The sequence below is a fragment of the Panulirus ornatus genome, chromosome 30 (assembly GCF_036320965.1).
Source record: "Panulirus ornatus isolate Po-2019 chromosome 30, ASM3632096v1, whole genome shotgun sequence".
Taxonomy (NCBI): Eukaryota; Metazoa; Arthropoda; class Malacostraca; order Decapoda; family Palinuridae; genus Panulirus; species Panulirus ornatus.
The window spans coordinates 11,117,979-11,139,952 of record NC_092253.1 but is presented as its reverse complement, the minus strand read 5'-3'; the positions used below and the strand labels follow the sequence as shown (position 1 = coordinate 11,139,952).

At 39.3% G+C, this 21,974-nt stretch overlaps 1 protein-coding gene across 1 annotated transcript in view; it reads right to left on the bottom strand.

Annotated features, from left to right (window-relative positions):
• Positions 1 to 5,337, bottom strand: part of LOC139758264 (glutamate receptor ionotropic, kainate 2-like) — a 34,046-nt gene extending 28,709 nt beyond the window's left edge. Inside the window, exon 1 of the mRNA XM_071679476.1 lies at positions 5,126 to 5,337. Within this exon, the coding sequence (XP_071535577.1) occupies positions 5,126 to 5,337 (212 nt within the window). The remainder of the gene's footprint in view (positions 1 to 5,125) is intronic.
• Between the last annotated feature and the right edge of the window lie 16,637 nt (positions 5,338 to 21,974).

The window sequence follows — 21,974 nt, the reverse complement described above, 5'->3', positions numbered from 1 at the left end:
GCTAAACGCCCACTACACTCATTCGAAATCACTCCAGCTCCACCCATCATATTGTTATCCGTCACTCCATAATCTCATTTCGTCTCCTATATTCTCCCAATTCTGCTATCATCATCACTCCCCTCATGAAACGAGGAAAAGAGGGCAAACCGAGAATAAGATAGAAAGATGGCATAAGGCATGCTTTGAGGTACCGGGACCTGAACATGCTGGAAGAGGGGAGGCGCACGCGGGATAATGCGAATTGGAGTAATGTGATGCACATTGGGTGACGTATTGTCATTAGGCTGAACCAGAGGATGTGAAGATGTCAAAGATAACTACGTAAACGTTGGTGAGCTCTGGTTTCGGTGCAATGTACAGCACATGACAGCGAGAGAAAGGATGTGAGCAAATGAGAGCATTTTCATCGTCTCTCTTCCTAATGCTACCTCGTTAACGTAAGAGAATGAAGCATGAAGAGAAATATGATACTATCATTATTGTTGTTTTCATTATACTTTTATCATTATGTTAAAAACAATAATAATAATAATAATAATAATAATAATAATAATAATAATAATAATAATAATAATAATAATAATAATGATAATCATAATAATTAGAATAATAAAAATAACAATAATAATAATAATAATAATAATAATAATAATAATAATAATGATAATAATAATGATAGTTTTTTTTTTTTGCTTTGTCGCTGTCTCCCGCGTTTGCGAGGTAGCGCAAGGAAACAGACGAAAGAAATGGCCCAACCCCCCCCCCATACACATGTACATACACACGTCCACACACGCAAATATACATACCTACACAGCTTTCCATGGTTTACCCCGGACGCTTCACATGCCTTGATTCAATCCACTGACAGCACGTCAACCCCTGTATACCACATCGCTCCAATTCACTCTATTCCTTGCCCTCCTTTCACCCTCCTGCATGTTCAGGCCCCGATCACACAAAATCTTTTTCACTCCATCTTTCCACCTCCAATTTGGTCTCCCTCTTCTCCTCGTTCCCTCCACCTCCGACACATATATCCTCTTGGTCAATCTTTCCTCACTCATTCTCTCCATGTGCCCAAACCATTTCAAAACACACTCTTCTGCTCTCTCAACCACGCTCTTTTTATTTCCACACATCTCTCTTACCCTTACGTTACTTACTCGATCAAACCACCTCACACCACACATTGTCCTCAAACATCTCATTTCCAGCACATCCATCCTCCTGCGCACATCTCTATCCATAGCCCACGCCTCGCAACCATACAACATTGTTGGAACCACTATTCCTTCAAACATACCCATTTTTGCTTTCCGAGATAATGTTCTCGGCTTCCACACATTTTTCAAGGCTCCCAAAATTTTCGCCCCCTCCCCCACCCTATGATCCACTTCCGCTTCCATGGTTCCATCCGCTGCCAGATCCACTCCCAGATATCTAAAACACTTCACTTCCTCCAGTTTTTCTCCATTCAAACTCACCTCCCAATTGACTTGACCCTCAACCCTACTGTACCTAATAACCTTGCTCTTATTCACATTTACTCTTAACTTTCTTCTTCCACACACTTTACCAAACTCAGTCACCAGCTTCTGCAGTTTCTCACATGAATCAGCCACCAGCGCTGTATCATCAGCGAACAACAACTGACTCACTTCCCAAGCTCTCTCATCCCCAACAGACTTCATACTTGCCCCTCTTTCCAGGACTCTTGCATTTACCTCCCTAACAACCCCATCCATAAACAAATTAAACAACCATGGAGACATCACACACCCCTGCCGCAAACCTACATTCACTGAGAACCAATCACTTTCCTCTCTTCCTACACGTACACATGCCTTACATCCTCGATAAAAACTTTTCACTGCTTCTAACAACTTGCCTCCCACACCATATATTCTTAATACCTTCCACAGAGCATCTCTATCAACTCTATCATATGCCTTCTCCAGATCCATAAATGCTACATACAAATCCATTTGCTTTTCTAAGTATTTCTCACATACATTCTTCAAAGCATTGTTGTATGGTTGCGAGGCGTGGGCTATGGATAGAGTTGTGCGCAGGAGGATGGATGTGCTGGAAATGAGATGTTTGAGGACAATGTGTGGTGTGAGGTGGTTTGATCGAGTAAGTAACGTAAGGGTAAGAGAGATGTGTGGAAATAAAAAGAGCGTGGTTGAGAGAGCAGAAGAGGGTGTTTTGAAATGGTTTGGGCACATGGAGAGAATGAGTGAGGAAAGATTGACCAAGAGGATATATGTGTCGGAGGTGGAGGGAACGAGGAGAAGAGGGAGACCAAATTGGAGGTGGAAAGATGGAGTGAAAAGGATTTTGTGTGATCGGGGCCTGAACATGCAGGAGGGTGAAAGGAGGGCAAGGAATAGAGTGAATTGGAGCGATGTGGTATACAGGGGTTGACGTGCTGTCAGTGGATTGAATCAAGGCATGTGAAGCGTCCGGGGTAAACCATGGAAAGCTGTGTAGGTATGTATATTTCCGTGTGTGGACGTGTGTATGTACATGTGTATGGGGGGGGTTGGGCCATTTCTTTCGTCTGTTTCCTTGCGCTACCTCGCAAACGCGGGAGACAGCGACAAAGTCTAAAAAAAAAAAAAAAAAAAAAAAAAAAAATTCTTCAAAGCAAACACCTGATCCACACATCCTCTACCACTTCTGAAACAGCACTGCTCTTCCCCAATCTGATGCTCTGTACATGCCTTCACCCTCTCAATCAATACCCTCCCATATAATTTACCAGGAATACTCAACAAACTTATACCTCTGTAATTTGAGCACTCACTCTTATCCCCTTTGCCTTTGTACAATGGCACTATGCACGCATTCCGCCAATAATAATAATAATAATAATAATAATAATAATAATAATAATAATGATAATAATAATAATGATGATAATAACAATAATAGTAATAATAATGATAATATATATAATAATGATAATGATAATAATAATAATAACAATGAAAATGATAATAGTAAAAATTATAACAACAATGATAAAAATGATAATAATGATAACAATAATGATAACAATAATAATAATAATTATAATAATAATGATAAAAATAATAATAATAATAATAATAATAATAATAATAATAATAATAATGATAATAATAAAATAATAATAATAATGATAATAATAATAATAATAATAATAATAATAATAATAATAATAATAATAATAATAATAACAATAATAATGAAATAATAATAATAATAATAATAATAATAATAATAATAATAATAATAATAATAATAATAATAATAATAATGATAATAATTATAGTAATAATAATAATAATAATAATAATAATAATAATAATAATAATAATAATAATAATAATAATGATTATTACTATTATTATCATTTTTATTATCATTATTATCATTATCATTATTGCCACTACTATTATGCATATGATACCATTCATTATCGCTCGTTATTTCGCTTTCAATCATTCTGTATAAATCGATATCTACCTTTAGATAATATACGATAATGATAACCTGGCGATTCGTTGTTTTTAGATATTTGTAACTTCTCACGTATGATTTTGTGAAAATGTATCATATAAGCCTCAATATTCAGGAGGGTGAGAGGTGTGTACGCGATAAAGCATAAAGGAGCGATATGATACGCATGAAGCTGAACCAGGGCACATGAAGTGGTCAGGGGATAACCATGGGACGGTCTATGGAGCTTAACTGCGGATGAAGGCCTGTGCGTCAGTACACGACAGCTACCTCACTGACGAGGGAAACGGCGAGGAAAAATGAAAAAGAAAATGTTAGACCTGTATTTCTTGTGATTTATGTTTTGTGTTTTATTCATATTTTCTTTATGGTACATTATCACGCTATTTGCGAAATCTGATACATGAAGAGAAAAAGGATAAATGCTTCAGTCTCTACAATGAGTCAAGTTATTGTAATTTAATCTTCGATGTTAATCAGAAATCGGAAACTCCATAGTGAATGCCAGGCTTGTAAATTTTCCGCCTTCGGATATGCGAAAAAAAAAAATAATTGCTGGATAGTGTAACCTAACCGCACGTGTTACTAGCAGTTGGCGTCAGAACCGTAATCATCTCTTTGCTGGTATTACAAACATACGTATCATAGATTCATTTTTTTGTCTCTTTCTTCTTCATTTTTCGCTATAGCGAGGCGGCTACAGGAGCTGGCCAAGAAATGGCCACATCCACTCCTATCCATTCTCTAGCTGTCATGTGTAACGCACCGAAACCAGTCTTCTATCCAGAACCAGGCCCGACAGACCATTCCATGGTTTACCCCGGCTGCATCATATGGCAGTCAAATATCTCAAGATAGCTGCATGCTTGAGGCAATTAAAATCGTATTCGAATTTAGCTACAGGTGATGATCTGACTGACTGGAAATACAGTCATTTTAGTCCAAGATTTATCATGCCACAAACCAGGACTTGAGTCTGTTGGCTCGAGCAATTTGACATCTATTCGAAGAGGGACAAATTCTAAAGGTACCTGACTGATATGACGAAGAGATTGATACTTTTGATAATCTAACTGTATGTCGTTCAATCTAATGTACAGAGACGGTGGAGGAGGGGGGATATTGCATAAAAAAGAAGACACGTGATAGTGCATAAAAGAGAGAGGCACCATCCCTACCACACAGAGCTTCTCTCGGGCACTTCACGCGCACTCTTCATCACTCTCTCTTGAGTGAAGGAAATCTTAGCTGTACTAAGTGGATAATCCTATTCAAGATCACTTCACTCTCTGTGTACGCAAAAGCTGGACATACTTCTGTCAGCACTACGTATTTTCACAGGTAGATGTGTGGTGTTCTGGTAGTGGGACGGGTTCTGTATAAGCTGGAAGAGCTGTTAATTCTTCTTGAAAAATGGAGACATAGATATTAGCACAAAAGAGTTTTTTTTTTCAGTCAGAGAAACCCCTACTGCATACCTAACAGAACTCGACTCCACACACGATTCTCCACAAGGAAGGACAGTGTAATGGTCGTGACAATAATAGTGTTTTGTTACCAAGAGCTTGTCGTGCACCGACATGGCAACCAAATGCATCCGAGAACTATTTACCTGAGAGTATTTAGAAGTATTGGAGAATGTCTTGTAGTGGTAATCAGCACCAGGTGACAGCCGGCGAGGTGCTGCTCCGCCACCTGAACCACAGTGATGCCCACATACAGGCTCACCTGGTCCACGGCGATGCCTACTTCCCTACTGACCTTAGATTTAACTCCAGCGAAATTGGTGGCGATCAGCGTTAGGAAATACCAAGTTGATAACATAACTGACCTGGAATATAGGGAACTACTCTTAGCATATGGTTGACTATCTTATTATGTACGTACATGTAGTGTGTATGATTACTATTTCTGTGTTATGGAGAGAGAGTTATATTGCCGTCGTTTGTCTGTCTCCTTAACCTTGTAATTGTGCAGTATACCTTTACTAATACGTATGTATACATACACACACAAAGATCCCGAAGCAAAGCCACGTATCCTATTTATCGACTAGTGTAGAGTGGATGATGAACACCTAGGATTGGCTGTGAGTCAGCTGCCGAGCCCTAGATTCGATCCCTAGACCCCGGGCGAACCTGTAGCTACTCTCGTTCAGTAACGTTGACCACTACATCACGGAGACCAATGTGTGTGTGTGTGTGTGTGTGTGTGTGTGTGTGTGTGTGTGTGTGTGTGTGTGTGCTTCACCAGGTAATTCAATATAGATATCATAATAGATCTTACTTCACAATCTATTCTGTGTAAGTTTGAATATCACCTTCACAAGTACCTTCTCCAGTAAAATATATTTTTACAGTGTTTTGACTTACAGTAACGTTGTGGAGACCTAAACCTTCATGAAATCCTCAATACTTGACCGTAGCACGTCTTCCTCCAGCTAGACTCAGAGTCAATACAACGCTTCCTGCTGGCTCACTTAATGAGGAGCGTAGGACATAGTGACTGCCATTATGTGTATCCTTGGGTCTGAACATGGTGTTAGTGTTTAAGCAGAAACACATATTGTAGAACTTTTCTTATACGGGAGTTTATGCAAGAGTGAGTTTGATTTCCTTGGGTTTAAAGATTCAACAACTAACACACATATATTCTCTTATCCAGTTGAGGGTATTTACAAAAGAATTATGCTACAAAAGAATTATGCTTTAACATCGCTGTGTGGCACTAATCACACGACCTACTATGTAAACTCTGATTACTTTTCATAGACGTGCTAAATGACTTACTACCTTTTGTCCAATTAAAGATATATCAATTTTCCAAATTGCTGTTTTGCTTAATGAAAAAAGAAATAGATCCTCATATGGCAATATTGATTTCAGAAAAGAAGAAATATTGCTTGCCTTCATCCATTCCTGGCGCCAACCCGCCCCATAAGAAAGAGCATCGCTACCCCATGCTTCAGCGAGGTAGCGCCAGGAAAACAGACCAAAAAGGCCACATTCGTTCACACTCAGTCTCTAGCTGTCATGTGTAATGCACCGAAGACATAGCTCCCTATCCACATCCAGGCCCCAGAGACCTTTCCGTGGTTTACCAAAGACGTTTCGCATGCCCTGGATCAGTCTATTGTTAGCACATCGAGTCCGGTATACATCTTTCTGATTCACTCTACTCAGTGCACTCCTCTCACCCTCCTGTATGTTCAGGCCCTGATCGCTTAAAATCTTTTCACTGCATCATTTCACCACCAATTTGGTCTCCCGCTTCTCATTGTTCCCTCCATCGCTAACATATACATCCTCTTTGTCAATCTTTCCTCACTCATTCTCCCCATATGTCCAAACCATTTCAACACATCCTCTTCTGCTCTCTCAACCACACTCATTAAATTTCCACTCATATCTCTCTCTCTCTCTCTCTCTCTCTCTCTCTCTCTCTCTCTCTCTCTCTCTCTCTCTCTCTCTCTCTCTCTCTCTCTCTCTCTCTCTCTCTCTCTCTCTCTCTCTCTCTCTCTCATTTATTTATTTGTTTATTTATTTTGCTTTGTCGCTGTCTCCCACGTTAGCGAGGTAGCGCAAGGAAACAGACGAAAGAATGACCCAACCCACTCACATACACATGTATATACATACACGTTCACACACGCAAATATACATACCTATACATCTCAACAAAAACATATATATACACACACAGACATATACATATATACACATGTACATAATTCATACTGTCTGCCTTTATTCACTCCCATAGCCACCTCGCCACACATGAAATAAAAACCCCTCCCCCCTCATGTGTGCGAGGTAGCGCTAGGAAAAGACAACAAAGGCCACACTCGTTCACACTCAGTCTCTGGCTGTCATGTAATAATGCACCCAAACCACAGCTCCCTTTCCACATCAAGGCCCCACAGAACTTTCCATGGTTTACCCCACACGCTTCACATGCCCTGGTTCAATCCATTGACAGCACGTCGACCCAGGTATACTACATCGTTCCAATTCACTCTACTCCTTGCACGCTTTTCACCCTCCTGCATGTTCAGGTGTTTTTCACTCCATCTTTCCACCTCCAATTTGGTCTCCCACTTCTCCTCGTTCCCTCCACCTCTGACACATAGATCTTCTCGGTCAATCTTTCCTCACTCATTCTCTCCGTGTGACCAAACCATTTCAAAACACCCTCTTCTGCTCTCTCAATCACACTCTTTTTATTACCACACATCTCTTTTACCCTATTATTACTTACCCGATCAATCGACCTCACACCACATATTGTCCTCAAACATCTCATTTCCAGCACATCCACACTCCTCCGCACAACTCTATCTATAGCCCACGCCTCGCAACCATTGTTGGAACCACTGTTCCTTCAAACATACCCATTTTTGCTTTTCGAGATAATGTTCTCGACATCCACACATTCTTCAACGCACCCAGAACTTTCGCCCCCTCCTCCACCCTATGATTCACTTCCGCTTTCATGGTTCCATCCGCTGCCAAATCCACAGATATCTAAGATACTTCACTTCCGCAAGTTTTTCTCCATTTGATCTTACCTCCCAATTGACTTGTCCCTCAACCCTACTGTACCTTATAACCATGCTCTTATTCACATTTACTCCCAGCTTTCTTTTTTCACACAATTTACCAAACTCAGTCACCAGCCCCTGCAGTTTCTCACACGAATCAGCCACCAGCGCTCTATCATCAGCGAACAACACATGTCTCACTTCCCAAGCTTTCTCATCCACAACAGACTGCATACTTGCCCCTCTTTCCAAAACTCTTGCATTCACGTCCCTAACAACCCCATCCATACAAACTATATATATATATATATATATATATATATATATATATATATATATATATATATATATATATATATATATATATATATATATATATATATATCCATCCATCCATCCTGCCTTGTCGCTGTCTCCCGCGTTTGCGAGGTAGCGCAAGGAAACAGACGAAAGAAATGGCCCAACCCACCCCATACACATGTATATACATACACGTCCACACACGCAAATATACATACCTATACATCTCAGTGCACATATATATATATACACACAGACATATACATATATACACATGTACATTATTCATACTGTCTGCCTTTATTTATTCCCATCGCCATCTCGCCACACATGGAATAACATTCCCCTCCCCCCTCATGTGTGCGAGGTAGCGCTAGGAAAAGACAACACAGGCCCCATTCGTTCACACTCAGTCTCTAGCTGTCATGAAATAATGCCCGAAACCACAGCTCCCTTTCCGCATCCAGGCCCCACAGAACTTTCCATGGTTTACCCCAGACGCTTCACATGCCCTGATTCAATCCAATGACAGCACGTCGACCCCCGTATTTCACATCGATCCAATTCACTCTATTCCTTGCCCACCTTTCACCCTCCTGCATGTTCAGGCCCCGATCACTCAAAATCTTTTTCACACGTTTCTCTCTTTTGTTTCCCCTGATGGCGTTCCTAGCTTCGTCTCTTCGATGTATATCAACTGACTGTTATATTTCTCTTTCGTGTCTCTCCTGATGATGTCATTATTACACGAAAGTGCACTTGGGAACTTTTCGTGTTTCATTTTCCCCGTGGACTCATAGGAATATATATATATATATATGTATATATATATATATATATATATATATATATATATATATATATATATATATATATATATTTTTTTTTTTTTTTTTTACCCAAAAAGAAGTATCAGAAAAGGGGGCCAAGTGAGGATATTCCCTCTAAGGCTCAGTCCTCTATACTTATACTTATTCTTTTTTAACATTTTAGTACCTTCCATCAAATCTACTGTAGAAATTGAAAATGATGTTTTGTTGCCATTTCTAGATTGCATGATTCATATGTATGAGAATATGTTTAAGTTTAGCATATACGAAAAACCTTCCAATGTATGCTCATATATCCATTATTACTCAGCACATGACAGAGTTGAATTACCATTATTCCGGTCTATATTCCTTAAGGCTTTACCTATATGCAGTCCAGACTTTACTGATGATGAGATTGAGAGATATATTCTATTGGATGCAAGATAAAGTACCCTAAATCTTTCAGTATTAAATATCTCAAGTAGGCAAAGAAATAACACCAAGTACCTTTTAGTTCCACCTTTTAGTAATGATATAACTTTTTTTTCCACGTTGCTAAAACCCTTTAATGTATATGTTACCTTCAGCAACAACAATGATGTAATCTTAATCAGGACCTCACCAGAAAAATCTGTAGGCTTCATTCATGGAGTAATGTGTAAATATTATGATATGTTTTATGTTGGGCAGAATGGTAAGGATTTTTCTGTTAGACGTAAACAACAGGAAATTTGTAAAAAACAGGACAATAATCAAATGCCTTGTTTTATCATGTTAAGAATCATGATCATTGTATTGACTGGAGTAATGCAATCTCAATTTTTGACTCTCATTCTTGTACCATGAAAAATATCATCAAATCTTCTTTGATCAAATACACAGAATTGCAAAATTGATATCAATGAAGACCTATACAATTCGGATAGCTTTATGGTGGATAGAATTTGTAAAGAATTCGTTTTTGTTAACATATGTTTAATGATACTCATATTGCCAGACTTGAACGCAACCGACCTCCATTCAGGTAGTCACATGCTTACCAAATGGCGTCCTAGCTACGTGTCTTCGTTATATATCAACTGACTGTTATATTTCTATCCTGCATTTTCCCTCATGATGTGATCAATACACGAAAGTGCACCTCGGGACTTATAGTGTTTCATATCCCTGCGGTTAAGAAAGAATATACACATATATATGAACAACAGAAGCGGAAGTGAGTCACAGGATGGGATAGAAGGCAAAGGTTCTGGGAGCAGTGAAGAATGTGTGGAAGGAGAGAACGTTATATCCAAGAGCAAAATTGGGTATGTTTGAAGGAATGGTGGTTCCAACAATGTTATATGGTTGCCAGGCATGGGCTATAGATAGGGTTGTCCAGAGGAGGGGGGGATGTGCTGGAAATGAAATGTTTAAGGACACTATGTGGAGTGAGGTGGTTTGATCGAGCAAGCAAAGAAGGCGTAAGAGAGATATGTGGGAATAGGAAGACTGTAGTTGAGAGAGCAGAAGAGGTTGTGTTAATATAGTTTAGACATATGGAGAGAATGAGTGAGCAAGTATTGACAAAGAGAATATATGTGTAAGAGGTAGAGGGCACAAAGAGAAACGGGAGAGCAAATTGGAGGTGGAAGGATGGAGTGAAAAAGATTTTGAGCGATAGGGGCCTGAACATAGAAAATGTGTGAGAGGCGTGCAAGGAAAAGAGTGATTTGGAACGATATGGTATACCGTGGTCGACGTGCTGTCAATGGATTGAGCCATGTTATGTGAAGCGTCTTGGGTAAACACATGACAGCTAGAGAATGAGTGCGAACGAATGTGGCCTTTTTCCTTTTTGTCTGGTTCTGGCGCTACGTCGCTGGAGCGTGGATGGGGGAATGCTATTTCGTGTGTGGCGGGGTGGCGACAAGAATGGAAGAAGGCAGCAAGTATCAATATGTATATGCGTATATATGTATATGTCTATGTATGTGTATATATATATATATATATATATATATATATATATATATATATATATATATATATATATATATATATATATATATATATATATATATATATATATATATATATATATATATATATTTTTATTTATTCATTTATTATACTTTGTCGCTGTCTCCCGTCTTAGCGAGGTAGCGCAAGGAAATAGACATAAGAATGGCCCAACCCACCCACATACACATGTATATACATTGCTATGAGTCCAAGGCGAAAATGAAATACGATAAGTTCCTAAGCGCACTTTTGTGTAATAATCACAACATCAGGGGAGACACAAGAGAGAAATATACGTCAGTTCATATACATCGAAGAGACGAAGCTAGGACGCCATAAAAGCTACATACAAATTCCTTTGCTTTTCTAAGTACTTCTCACATACATTCCTCAAAGCAAACACCTGATCCACACATCCCCTCCTACTTCTGAAACCACACGGCTCTTCCCCAATCTGATGCTCTGTACATACCTTCACTCTCTCTGTCAATACCCTCCCATATTATTTCCCAGGAATACTCAAGAAACTTATACCTCTGTAATTTGACACCTCACTTTTATCCCCTTTGCCTTTGTACAATGGCACTCTGCAAGCATTCCGCCAGTCCTCAAGCACCTCACCATGAGGCATACATGCATTAAATAACCTTACCAACCAGTCAACAATACAGTCACCCCTTTTCTTAATAAATTCCACTGCAATGCCATCTAAACCCGCTCCCTTGCCGGCTTTCATCTTCCGCAAAGCTTTTTCCACCTCTTCTCTATTTGCCTAATCATTCTCCCTAACCCTCTCACTTTGCACACCACCTCGACCAGAACACCCTATATCTGACACTGTATTATCAATCACATTCAAAAAATTTACAAAATACTTACTCCACCTTTTTATATCACCCTACTTGTTATCACCTCCCCATTAGCCCCTTTCACTGACGTTCCCATTTGTTCCCTTGTCTTACGCACTTTATTTACTTCCTTCCCAAACATCTTTTTATTCTCTTTTAAATTTGATGATACTCTCTCAACCCAACTCTCATTTGAACTCTTTCTCACTTCTTGCACTTTTCTCTTGACCTCCTGCCTCTTTTTTTATACATCTCCCAGTCATTTGCATTCTCTCCCTGCAAAAATCATCAAAATCCCTCTCTCTTCTCTTTCACTGATAATCTTACTTCTTCATCCCTCCACTCACTACCCTTTCTAATCTGCCCACCTCCCACGTTTCTTTTGCCACAAGTATCTTTTGCGCAAGCCATCATTGTTTCCCTAAATACATTCTATTCCTCCCCACTCCCCTAACGTCCTTTGTTCTCACCATTTTCCATTCTGTGCTTAGTCTCTCCCGGTACTTCTTCACTCAAGTCTCCTTCCCAAGCTCACTTACTCTCACCACTCTCTTCACCCCAACATTCTCTTTTCTTTTCTGAAAACCTCTACGAATCTTCACCTTTGCCTTCACAACATAATGATCAGACATCCCTCCAGTTGTATCTCCCAGCACATTAACATCCAAAAGTTTCTCTTTCGCACGCCTATCAATTAACACGTAATCCAATAGCGCTCTCTGTCCATCTCCCCTGCTTACATACGTATACTTATGTATATCTCTCTTTTTAAACCAGGAATTCCCCGTCACCACTCCTTTTTCGGCACATAAATCTACAAGCTCTTCACCATTTTCATTTACAATACTTGTTTTCTTTGAACACCCCATATACACCAATCATTCCCTCAACTGCCACATTACTCACCTTTAAAATCAAATCACACATAAGAGCAAGGTTATCAGGTACAGTAGGGTTGAGGGACAAGTCAATTGGGAGGCGAGTTTGAATGGAGAAAAATTGGAGGAAGTGAAGCGTTTTAGATATCTGGGAGTAGATTTAGCAGCGGATGGAACCATGGAAGTGGAAGTGAATTATAGGGTAGGGGAGGGAGCGAAAGTTCTGGCGGCGTTGAAGAATGTGTGGAAGTCAAGAACATTACCTCGGAAAGCAAAAATGGGTACGTGTGAAGGAATAGTGGTTCTAACAATGTTATATGGTTGCGAAGCATGGACTATAGATAGAGCTGTCCGGAGAAGGGTGGTTGTGTTGGAAATGAGATGTTTGAGGACAATATGTGGTGTGAGGCGGTTTTATCGAGGAAATGATAATAGGGTAAGAGAGATGTGTGGTAATAAAAGGAGTGTGGTTGAAAGAGCAGAAGAGGGTGTTTTGAAATGCTTTGGTCACATGGAGAGAATGAGTGAGGAAAGATTGACCAAAAGGATATATGTGTCAGAGGTGGAGGGAACGAGAAGTGGGAGACCAAATTGAAGGTGGAAAGATGTGGTGAAAAAGATTTTGAGTGATCGGGGCCTGAACATGCAGGAGGGTGAAAGGAGGGCAAGGAATAGAGTGAATTGGATCGATGTGGTATACCGGGGTCGACGTGCTGTCAATGGATTGAACCAGGGCGTGTGAAGCGTCAGGGGTAAACCATGGAAAGTTCTGTGGGGCCTGGATATGGGAAGGGAGCTGTGGTTTTAGAGCATTATACATGACAGCTAGAGACTGAGTGTGAACGAATGTGGCCTTTGTTGTCTTTTCCTAGCGCTACCACGCGCACATGTGGGGGAAGAGGGTTGTTATTTCGTGTGTGGCGGGGTGGCGATGGGAATAAAAAAGGCAGACATTATGAATTATGTACATGTGTATATATTTGTATGTCTGTGTGTGTATATATATATGTATACGTTGAGAGAGAGAGAGAGAGAGAGAGAGAGAGAGAGAGAGAGAGAGAGAGAGAGAGAGAGAGAGAGAGAGAGAGAGAGAGAGAGAGAGAGAGAGAGAGCAGCAACAACGCTATCGCTGCGCACAGAAAACGATGACTGAAAGGCTACGTTAGGAAGGCTTTTAAAGGTTCGACACCACTTAACATGGAGATGAAGAAAGAGATCCCAAGATATGAGGACAGTATTCCCCATCAGGGCGACTAATGCCCCTGTTGATGTGGCATAGCTACTCACAGATAAATGAAGCCGATGCTGTGATGTTGTTTATATGGGGATCTTCAGAATAGGGTGGAAGATATGGTTATGTCCAACATTTCTAGATAATTGTTGCGTTGAATTGTGTTGTTTTGAAATTCAACAGGAGAAAGCGAGTGACTCTGAAAGAAACGTAGGCAGAATTTGTGTTTGAGGACTATCGAAGTTGATTATACATATCAATTATATCACTGCGTTCTATCTCTGAAATGTTGCACAGGTTCGAACTGAGAGAGGAAGTACGTTTAATGCGAGAAAGAGAATGAGTATTAGAAGGTGAAGGAATGTGAAGTGTTTTGTGTAAGGCGAAAGTTGGAATCATCAACATAACAATGAATAAGGTTGGAAGCGGAAGAGAGAGTATCATTCATATAAAAAAAGTAAAGAGACGGGGCGATAGAACAGATCCCTGAGGAACGCCGTTGTTGATGGGATAAGATGAGGTAAGGGGCTCCATCAGCTGCTACTACACTGTAATGGTCAAGGAGAATACTGTCAATTTAGGAAGAGAGAGAGAGAGAGAGAGAGAGAGAGAGAGAGAGAGAGAGAGAGAGAGAGAGAGAGAGAGAGAGAGAGAGAGAGAGAGAGAGAGAGAGAGAGAGAGAGAGAGAGAGAGAGAGAGAGAGAGAGAGAGCAAAGGATGTACAGTTTAGAAAGCAGAGATCTCTGCTACATCTTGTCAAATTGGAGATGCCGAGGACTATATGATAACGTTTCAGTACAACTAGAGAGAGGAGGGCCAGATGTGAGTCACATAAGAGAGAAAATCACTGGTAGGCACAGCACTAACACACTGATGTTCATCAAGAATTCTTTCTTGATGATCATCGCTGTGTTAGTGCTGTGCCTACATCTATACAACCATAGGATTCCAGATAGTTAAGGAAGCGAAGGTAAAGGAGACTCAGAGAGATTTTGGAGATAATAGTGATGAGAAAATCCTTATAGCTTGTCAGAAACTTTAGACAAGACTATGACAAGCGTCTCCCACTTTGGTTTTCATATGCTAAGGAATTGATGGCTAAAGAAACAGGTTTACTGCTATATACAAGATTTTAATTCCCAGTAAGTCAGGCTTTGTTACAGAATTGTTTCTCGGGCCTCATTGCAATAAAATCACCTTTGATATCATTAACAGTACTTAGAAAAATAACAATTAATTCTATTTTCCTATTTACAACAGATTTTACACCTGTTGCAGCCACTGAATGACTGGTCCTTTAAGTTCTTGGAATATTTAGCCGGGTTTATGTAATGAAAAAGATTGGACTTGTGAGATATGTAGTTTGGGTAGTATTTTTCAACAGCTTCAGAGTTGTGATAGAGCTGAAGGGATCGAACTATATCGAGTGTTCCTACGGATTTCATGGTGATTGTACTCCCCACGTGTTCACGGGATGAACTCGTCCACGGTTTTCTCCGGTAGGGCTTTGTTTCCAGTGTGCCCTCCACCTGCCACCGTCGAACCCATCGGTAGACTTTGGAAAGGCTGGCCCCGATCTCCCGAGATATATCGCGAGCTGTCATGCCACCCAACCACATCGAGACGATCGTTGCTCGCTCAGCTATCACAGGTAAGTTGCTTGTGTTTGGCATGTTCATTGAGACGCCTCTGTCAAAAAGAATTTCAGCTAGGAGAGGAGGTCGGCGATTGCAAAGACAAAGATGGATATGATTGAAGGTGCAAAACTGAGGTGTATAGATGTGAGTTATCGTCCTTGAGCACAATAGAGAGGAGATTCTGAAGTGAGGCGGGTTGATCGTGAAAGCAATGACAGTGAGAGAGAGAGGTTTGGTCGAATGCTCTTCTGACAAAGGCAAAGGGGGCAGACCCGGATGTGCTGAAATGGTTCGGGCATGGATATATATATATATATATATATATATATATATATATATATATATATATATATATATATATATATATATATATATATATATATATACATATATATATATATATATATATATATATATATATATATATATATATATATATATATATATATATATATATATATATATATATATATATTTACGTATTTGTAGTCCAGAGTATATTGACGATGAGTTTGAGGAAGATATGTTCTATTGGTTCTAAGTTAAAGTACCCCAGATCTTTCATTGATAAATCCCGTCAGTTAGCAAAGAAATCACTTTACACAGTTGAGCCCAAACCTCCCACTGACACCAAGAATCTTTTAGTTCTCCCTTTTAATGTTAATTTTACTTTACTTCCTATGTTGCTTAAATCCTTTAGTGTAAATGTTGCCTTCAGCAACAACAATACTTCAAAGCATAACTTGATCAGGAATTCACCAGAAAATTCTCCTGGGTGCATCTGTAAAGTGCCATATAGAAATTGTGTTAAGTTTTATATTGGGAAGACTAGTAAGGATCTTTATGTTAGACTTAAGCATATACAGAAAACCTACCAATGTATGCTCATATATCCATTATTACTCATTTCAACATGATAGTGTTAAATTATCATAATTTCAATCTATGTTCCTTAGCGCATTACGTATTTGCTGTCCAGAGCATAATGATGATTGATTTAAGAATATATATATATATATATATTTATATATGTCATACATACAATCCTCCAACGGACAGGATCGAACCCGGGACCACTGTGCAACAAGCGGGAATACTACCGCTAGGCTATGGGCCTGGCTAATAGGAAATAACTATTCGAATACTATGTACTCGAATACCCTTCTTCTCATGTTGTTGAGCAACGGTCTTCACCGGTTATTTCCCAACAGGCGCACATAGCCAGCAGATAGCATCTTACCGAACCTAACTGTACAACGTGGAGGTATATGAATACGAACAAAGTGCATGGGAACGCGCACCTTAATAGAACATACAAACCTCCAACAGCCAGGATCGAACCTATTAGCCACGCCCATAGCCTAGCGGTAGCATTCCCGCCTGTTGCACAGGGGTCTCGGGTTCGATCCTAGCTGTTCCGAATCTCCCAACTTTCCGCCCCTACTAACCTAAATCACTACTGTCTTCAGTATCTAAGCCATTTGAAAAGTTGATCCACAACAGAAATAGACAAAACACCCCATGCTCATCTTAATGAGGAGCAACCTACCCCAAAGTAGAAAAAAAACCTTCAAAAAAACTATACTCACAGATTTCCCCCTCCCCTTCACCTCCTCAAAGAAAAAGAAAATGACAAAACACATACACAATGAAATGACAAACACTAAAAGGCTACAGTCCTAATTCAATCTTGAACATCACCCTGGTAGACATGGACCCATCAGGAACTAACATTCCTCAAACACAGGAGCTGCCCTATCTCGTCGAAGTTCCAGTATTATAAACACAATCAGCAATACAAGAAGATCCCTCATGACTACGATGCAAACACCACAAGGAAGACACTGAAAACCTACTGCTCTACTTCTCCGCACCCTAACACATGGACACACGCACAACATACTGCTCTACTGCTCTGCACCCTCACACATGGACACACGCACAACATAGCAGTAGGTAATGACCTAAGGACCCGCTTAGTAGACATAGTGCTACTGAAACTTCATATAGTATGGAAGGGACTCGGGTAGGAGGGTAAGATACATACATATATATTCATACGCATGAAATACGGCTATGTATAAACAACATACTCAGGCTTCGGTCTGTAATTTGATCAATACCATCTTTGAAATCAAATGACTATAGCCATGTCTACGTGAAAGCTTCACTGAAAACGAATGCAGTTTACGTTTATGTTTCATCTTGTCTCCAATGAACGAGTTATCTAGAATAATCTTACTCACTGAGCAGACGACAAGGAAAACTGCACACTGCTGCGCCCGCGAGAGGGAACTGCCATGACAGTGGCTTATCTTGCATATTTATAAGTGAGTGGAGGGAAGATCACGCAGAAGCAAACTAATGATTTAATAGTGGCATTTGAGACATCAGTCGAGGTTCTTGTTTTTGTACGTGTACGTTCAACATAGGCACTTTAAAGTAAAATCCAAATGCACTAGGCTGTCTTTATATCTTCCGAACAACATATATATATATATATATATATATATATATATATATATATATATATATATATATATATATATATATATATATATATATATATATATATATATTTTATTTTTTTTTTTTTCTTTTTCCTATGAGTCCACGGGGAAAATGAAACACGATAAGTTCCCAAGTGCACTTTCGTGTGATAATCACATCATTAGGGGAAACAGGAGAGAAATATAAGTCAGTTGATATGCATCGAAGAGACGAAGCTAGGGCGCCATTTGGTAAACATGTGATTGTCCAAAACATACAACGAGCGTTCATAAACATGTCGTTTTACAAAATTTATCAACAATAAAGTTATCAAATTTGTATAGGCCATCACTAATATTAAGCTTATAATAATTTGTGTATTTGATAATAGAAGATTCAATGATATTTCTCTTGGTAATAGAGTTAGAGTTAATAACTGAGATGGCATTACTCCAGTCAATACAATGATCATAGTGTTAACGTGATTGAACAAGGCATTTGATTCTTGTCCCGGTCTTATACTATATTTATGTTGCTTAAGTGTAACAGAAAGATCCTTACCAGTCTGACCAACATAAAATTTATCACAATTTCCACAAGGCACTTTATAGATGCATCCAAGAGAATTTTCGGGTGAATTCCTGATTAAGATATTCTTTATAGTATTATTGTTGCTAACGGCAACATTTACATTAAAAGATTTAAGCAACATGGGAAATAAAGTGAAATTATTATTAAAAGGGAGAACTAAAAGATTCTTGGTGTCAAAGGGAGGTTTGGGCTAATTTCTATAAAATGATTTCTTTGCTAACTTAAGGGATTTATCAATGAAAGATCTAGGGTACTTTAACTTAGATCCAGTAGAATATCTCTTCTCAAACTCATCATAAATAAACTCTGGACTGCAAATACGTAATGCCCTAAGGAACATAGATTGAAATGATGATAACTTAAGTCTGTAATGTAGAGATGAGTAATAATGGATATATAAGCATACATTGGTGGGTTTTCTGTATATGATAAACTTAAACTTGTTTCCTTGCCTATGAATCATGTATACTAAAAATGGTAACATACCATTATTTTCATTTTCTACAGTAAATTTGATGGAAGGTACTATATTCTTAAGTAAGGGGAGAAATATTTGTACATTTTCATTTGTTGGCCGAACACAAAGAACATCATCCACATACCTAAACCAAATTGCATTAGAGGGTAAGATATCCTTTAGTAATTTTGTTTCAAGAAATTCCATAGAAAGATTACTTAGTACAGGTGAATGAGGGTTAACCATTGCCATACCAAATGTTTGAGCATAATGATCTCCATTGAACTGAAATACACAGTCTTTTATACACAATTTATCAGTTCAATAAAAACAGACTTCGAAACAGGTAAGTGAATATCACCCAACACATCAAGTAACTATTGTAAAAAGTCATCAACTGGAACTTTAATGAAAAGTGAGGAAACATCAAAGCTAACTAGTTTGAAATCAAAATTAACATTAATATTGTTTAGCTTGTCGACTAAATCTACATTGTTCATGATATTAGAGTTTGATACCTTACCTACTAAAGGGATTAATAAAGAAACTAACCATTTTGACAATTTATATGTGATAGAGCCTACTGAACTCACTATAGGTCTTGCTGGAAAATTCTATCTATGTGTTTTGATAAGTCCATACATATATGGCAATGAAGGGGACAAAGATGACAAACTTTTGATAAAGGAACTAATACCTTTCAACAACAACTTCATTTCTTTATTAGAATGAGAATTAACTGCTTCTAAGGGATTATTACTAAGTTTAGAATACGTTGTGTCACCATTTAGAAGATCATTCATTGTAGATGAATAGACACTTTTGTCTAAAATGACAACAATGTTAACCTTATCTGCTATAGTAATCTGTACATATGGTTGCGAGGCGTGGGCTATAGATAGAGTTGTGCGTAGGAGGGTGGATGTGTTGGAAATGAGATGTTTGAGGACAGTATGTGATGTGAGGTGGTTTGATCGAGTAAGTAATGAAAGGGTAAGAGAGATGCGTGGCAATGAAATGAGCGTGGTTGAGAGAGCAGAAGAGGGTTTTTTGAAATGGTTTGGTCACATGGAGAGAATGAGTGAAGAAAGATTGACAAAGAGGATATATGTGTCAGAGGTGGAGGGAACGAGGAGAAGCGAGAGACCAAACTGGAGGTGGAAAGATGGAGTGAAAGAGATTTTGAGCGATCAGGGCCTAAACATGCAGGAGGGTGAAAGGCGTGCAAGGAAAAGTGTGAATTTGAATGATGTGGTATACCGGGGTCGACGTCCTCTCAGTGGATTTAACCATTGCATGTGAAGCGTCTGGGTAAACCATGTAAGGTTTTCTGGGGCCTGGATGTGGAAATGCGCTAAGGTTTCGGTGCATTATTCGTGGTAGCTAGAGACTCAGTGTGGATGAATGTGGGTTTTGTTGTCTTTTTCTAGCACTAAATCTCGCGCATGTGGGGGAGGGGGCTGTCATTTCATGTTTGGCAGGGTGGCGATGGGATTAAATAAAGGCAGCAAGTACGAATTATGTACATATGTAAATATGTATATGTCTATGTATGTACATATATGTATACGTTGAAATGTATAGGTATGTATATGTGCATGTGTGCACGTGTATGTATATACATGTGTATGTGGGTTGGTTGGTCCATTCTTTCGTCTGTCTCCTCACGCTACCTCGCTAATGCGGAAGACAGCGACAATGAATAACAAATTGATAAATTGATAAATGAATAAATAAATATATATATAAACATATAGATATATTTTATTTTTCCTTTTTTTTTTTTTTTTTTTGCTTTGTCGCTGTCCCCCGCGTTAGCGAGGTAGCGCAAGGAAACAGACGAGAGAATGGCCCAACCCGCCCACATACACATGTATATACATACACGTCCACACACGCAAATATACATACCTATACATCTCAATGTACACATATATATACACACACAGACATATACATATATACACATGTACATAATTCATACTGTCTGCCTTTATTTGTTCCCATCGCCACCTCGCCACACATGGAATAACAACCCTCTCCCCCCTCATGTGTGCGAGGTAGCGCCAGGAAAGACACCAAAGGCCCCATTCGCTCACACTCAGTCTCTAGCTGTCATGTAATAATGCACCGAAACCACAGCTCCCTTTCCACATCCAGGCCCCACAGAACTTTCCATGGTTTACCCCAGACGCTTCACATGCCCTGGTTCAATCCATTGACAGCACGTCGACCCCGGTATACCACATCGTTCCAATTCACTCTATTCCTTGAACGCCTTTCACCCTCCTGTATGTTCAGGCCCCTATCACTCAAAATCATTTTCACTCCATCTTTCCACCTCCAATTTGGTCTCCCACTTCTCGTTCCCTCCACCTCTGCCACATATATCTTCGTGGTCAATCTTTCCTCACTCATTCTCTCCATGTGACCAAACCATTTCAAAACACCCTCTTCTGCTCTCTCAACCACACTCTTTTTATTTCCACACATCTCTCTTACCCTTACATTACTTACTCGATCAAACCACCTCACACCACATATTGTCCTCAAACATCTCATTTCCAGCACATCCACCCTCCTGCGCACAGCTCTATCCATAGCCCACGCCTCGCAACCATACAACATTGTTGGAACCACTATTCCTTCAAACATACACAATTTTGCTTTCCG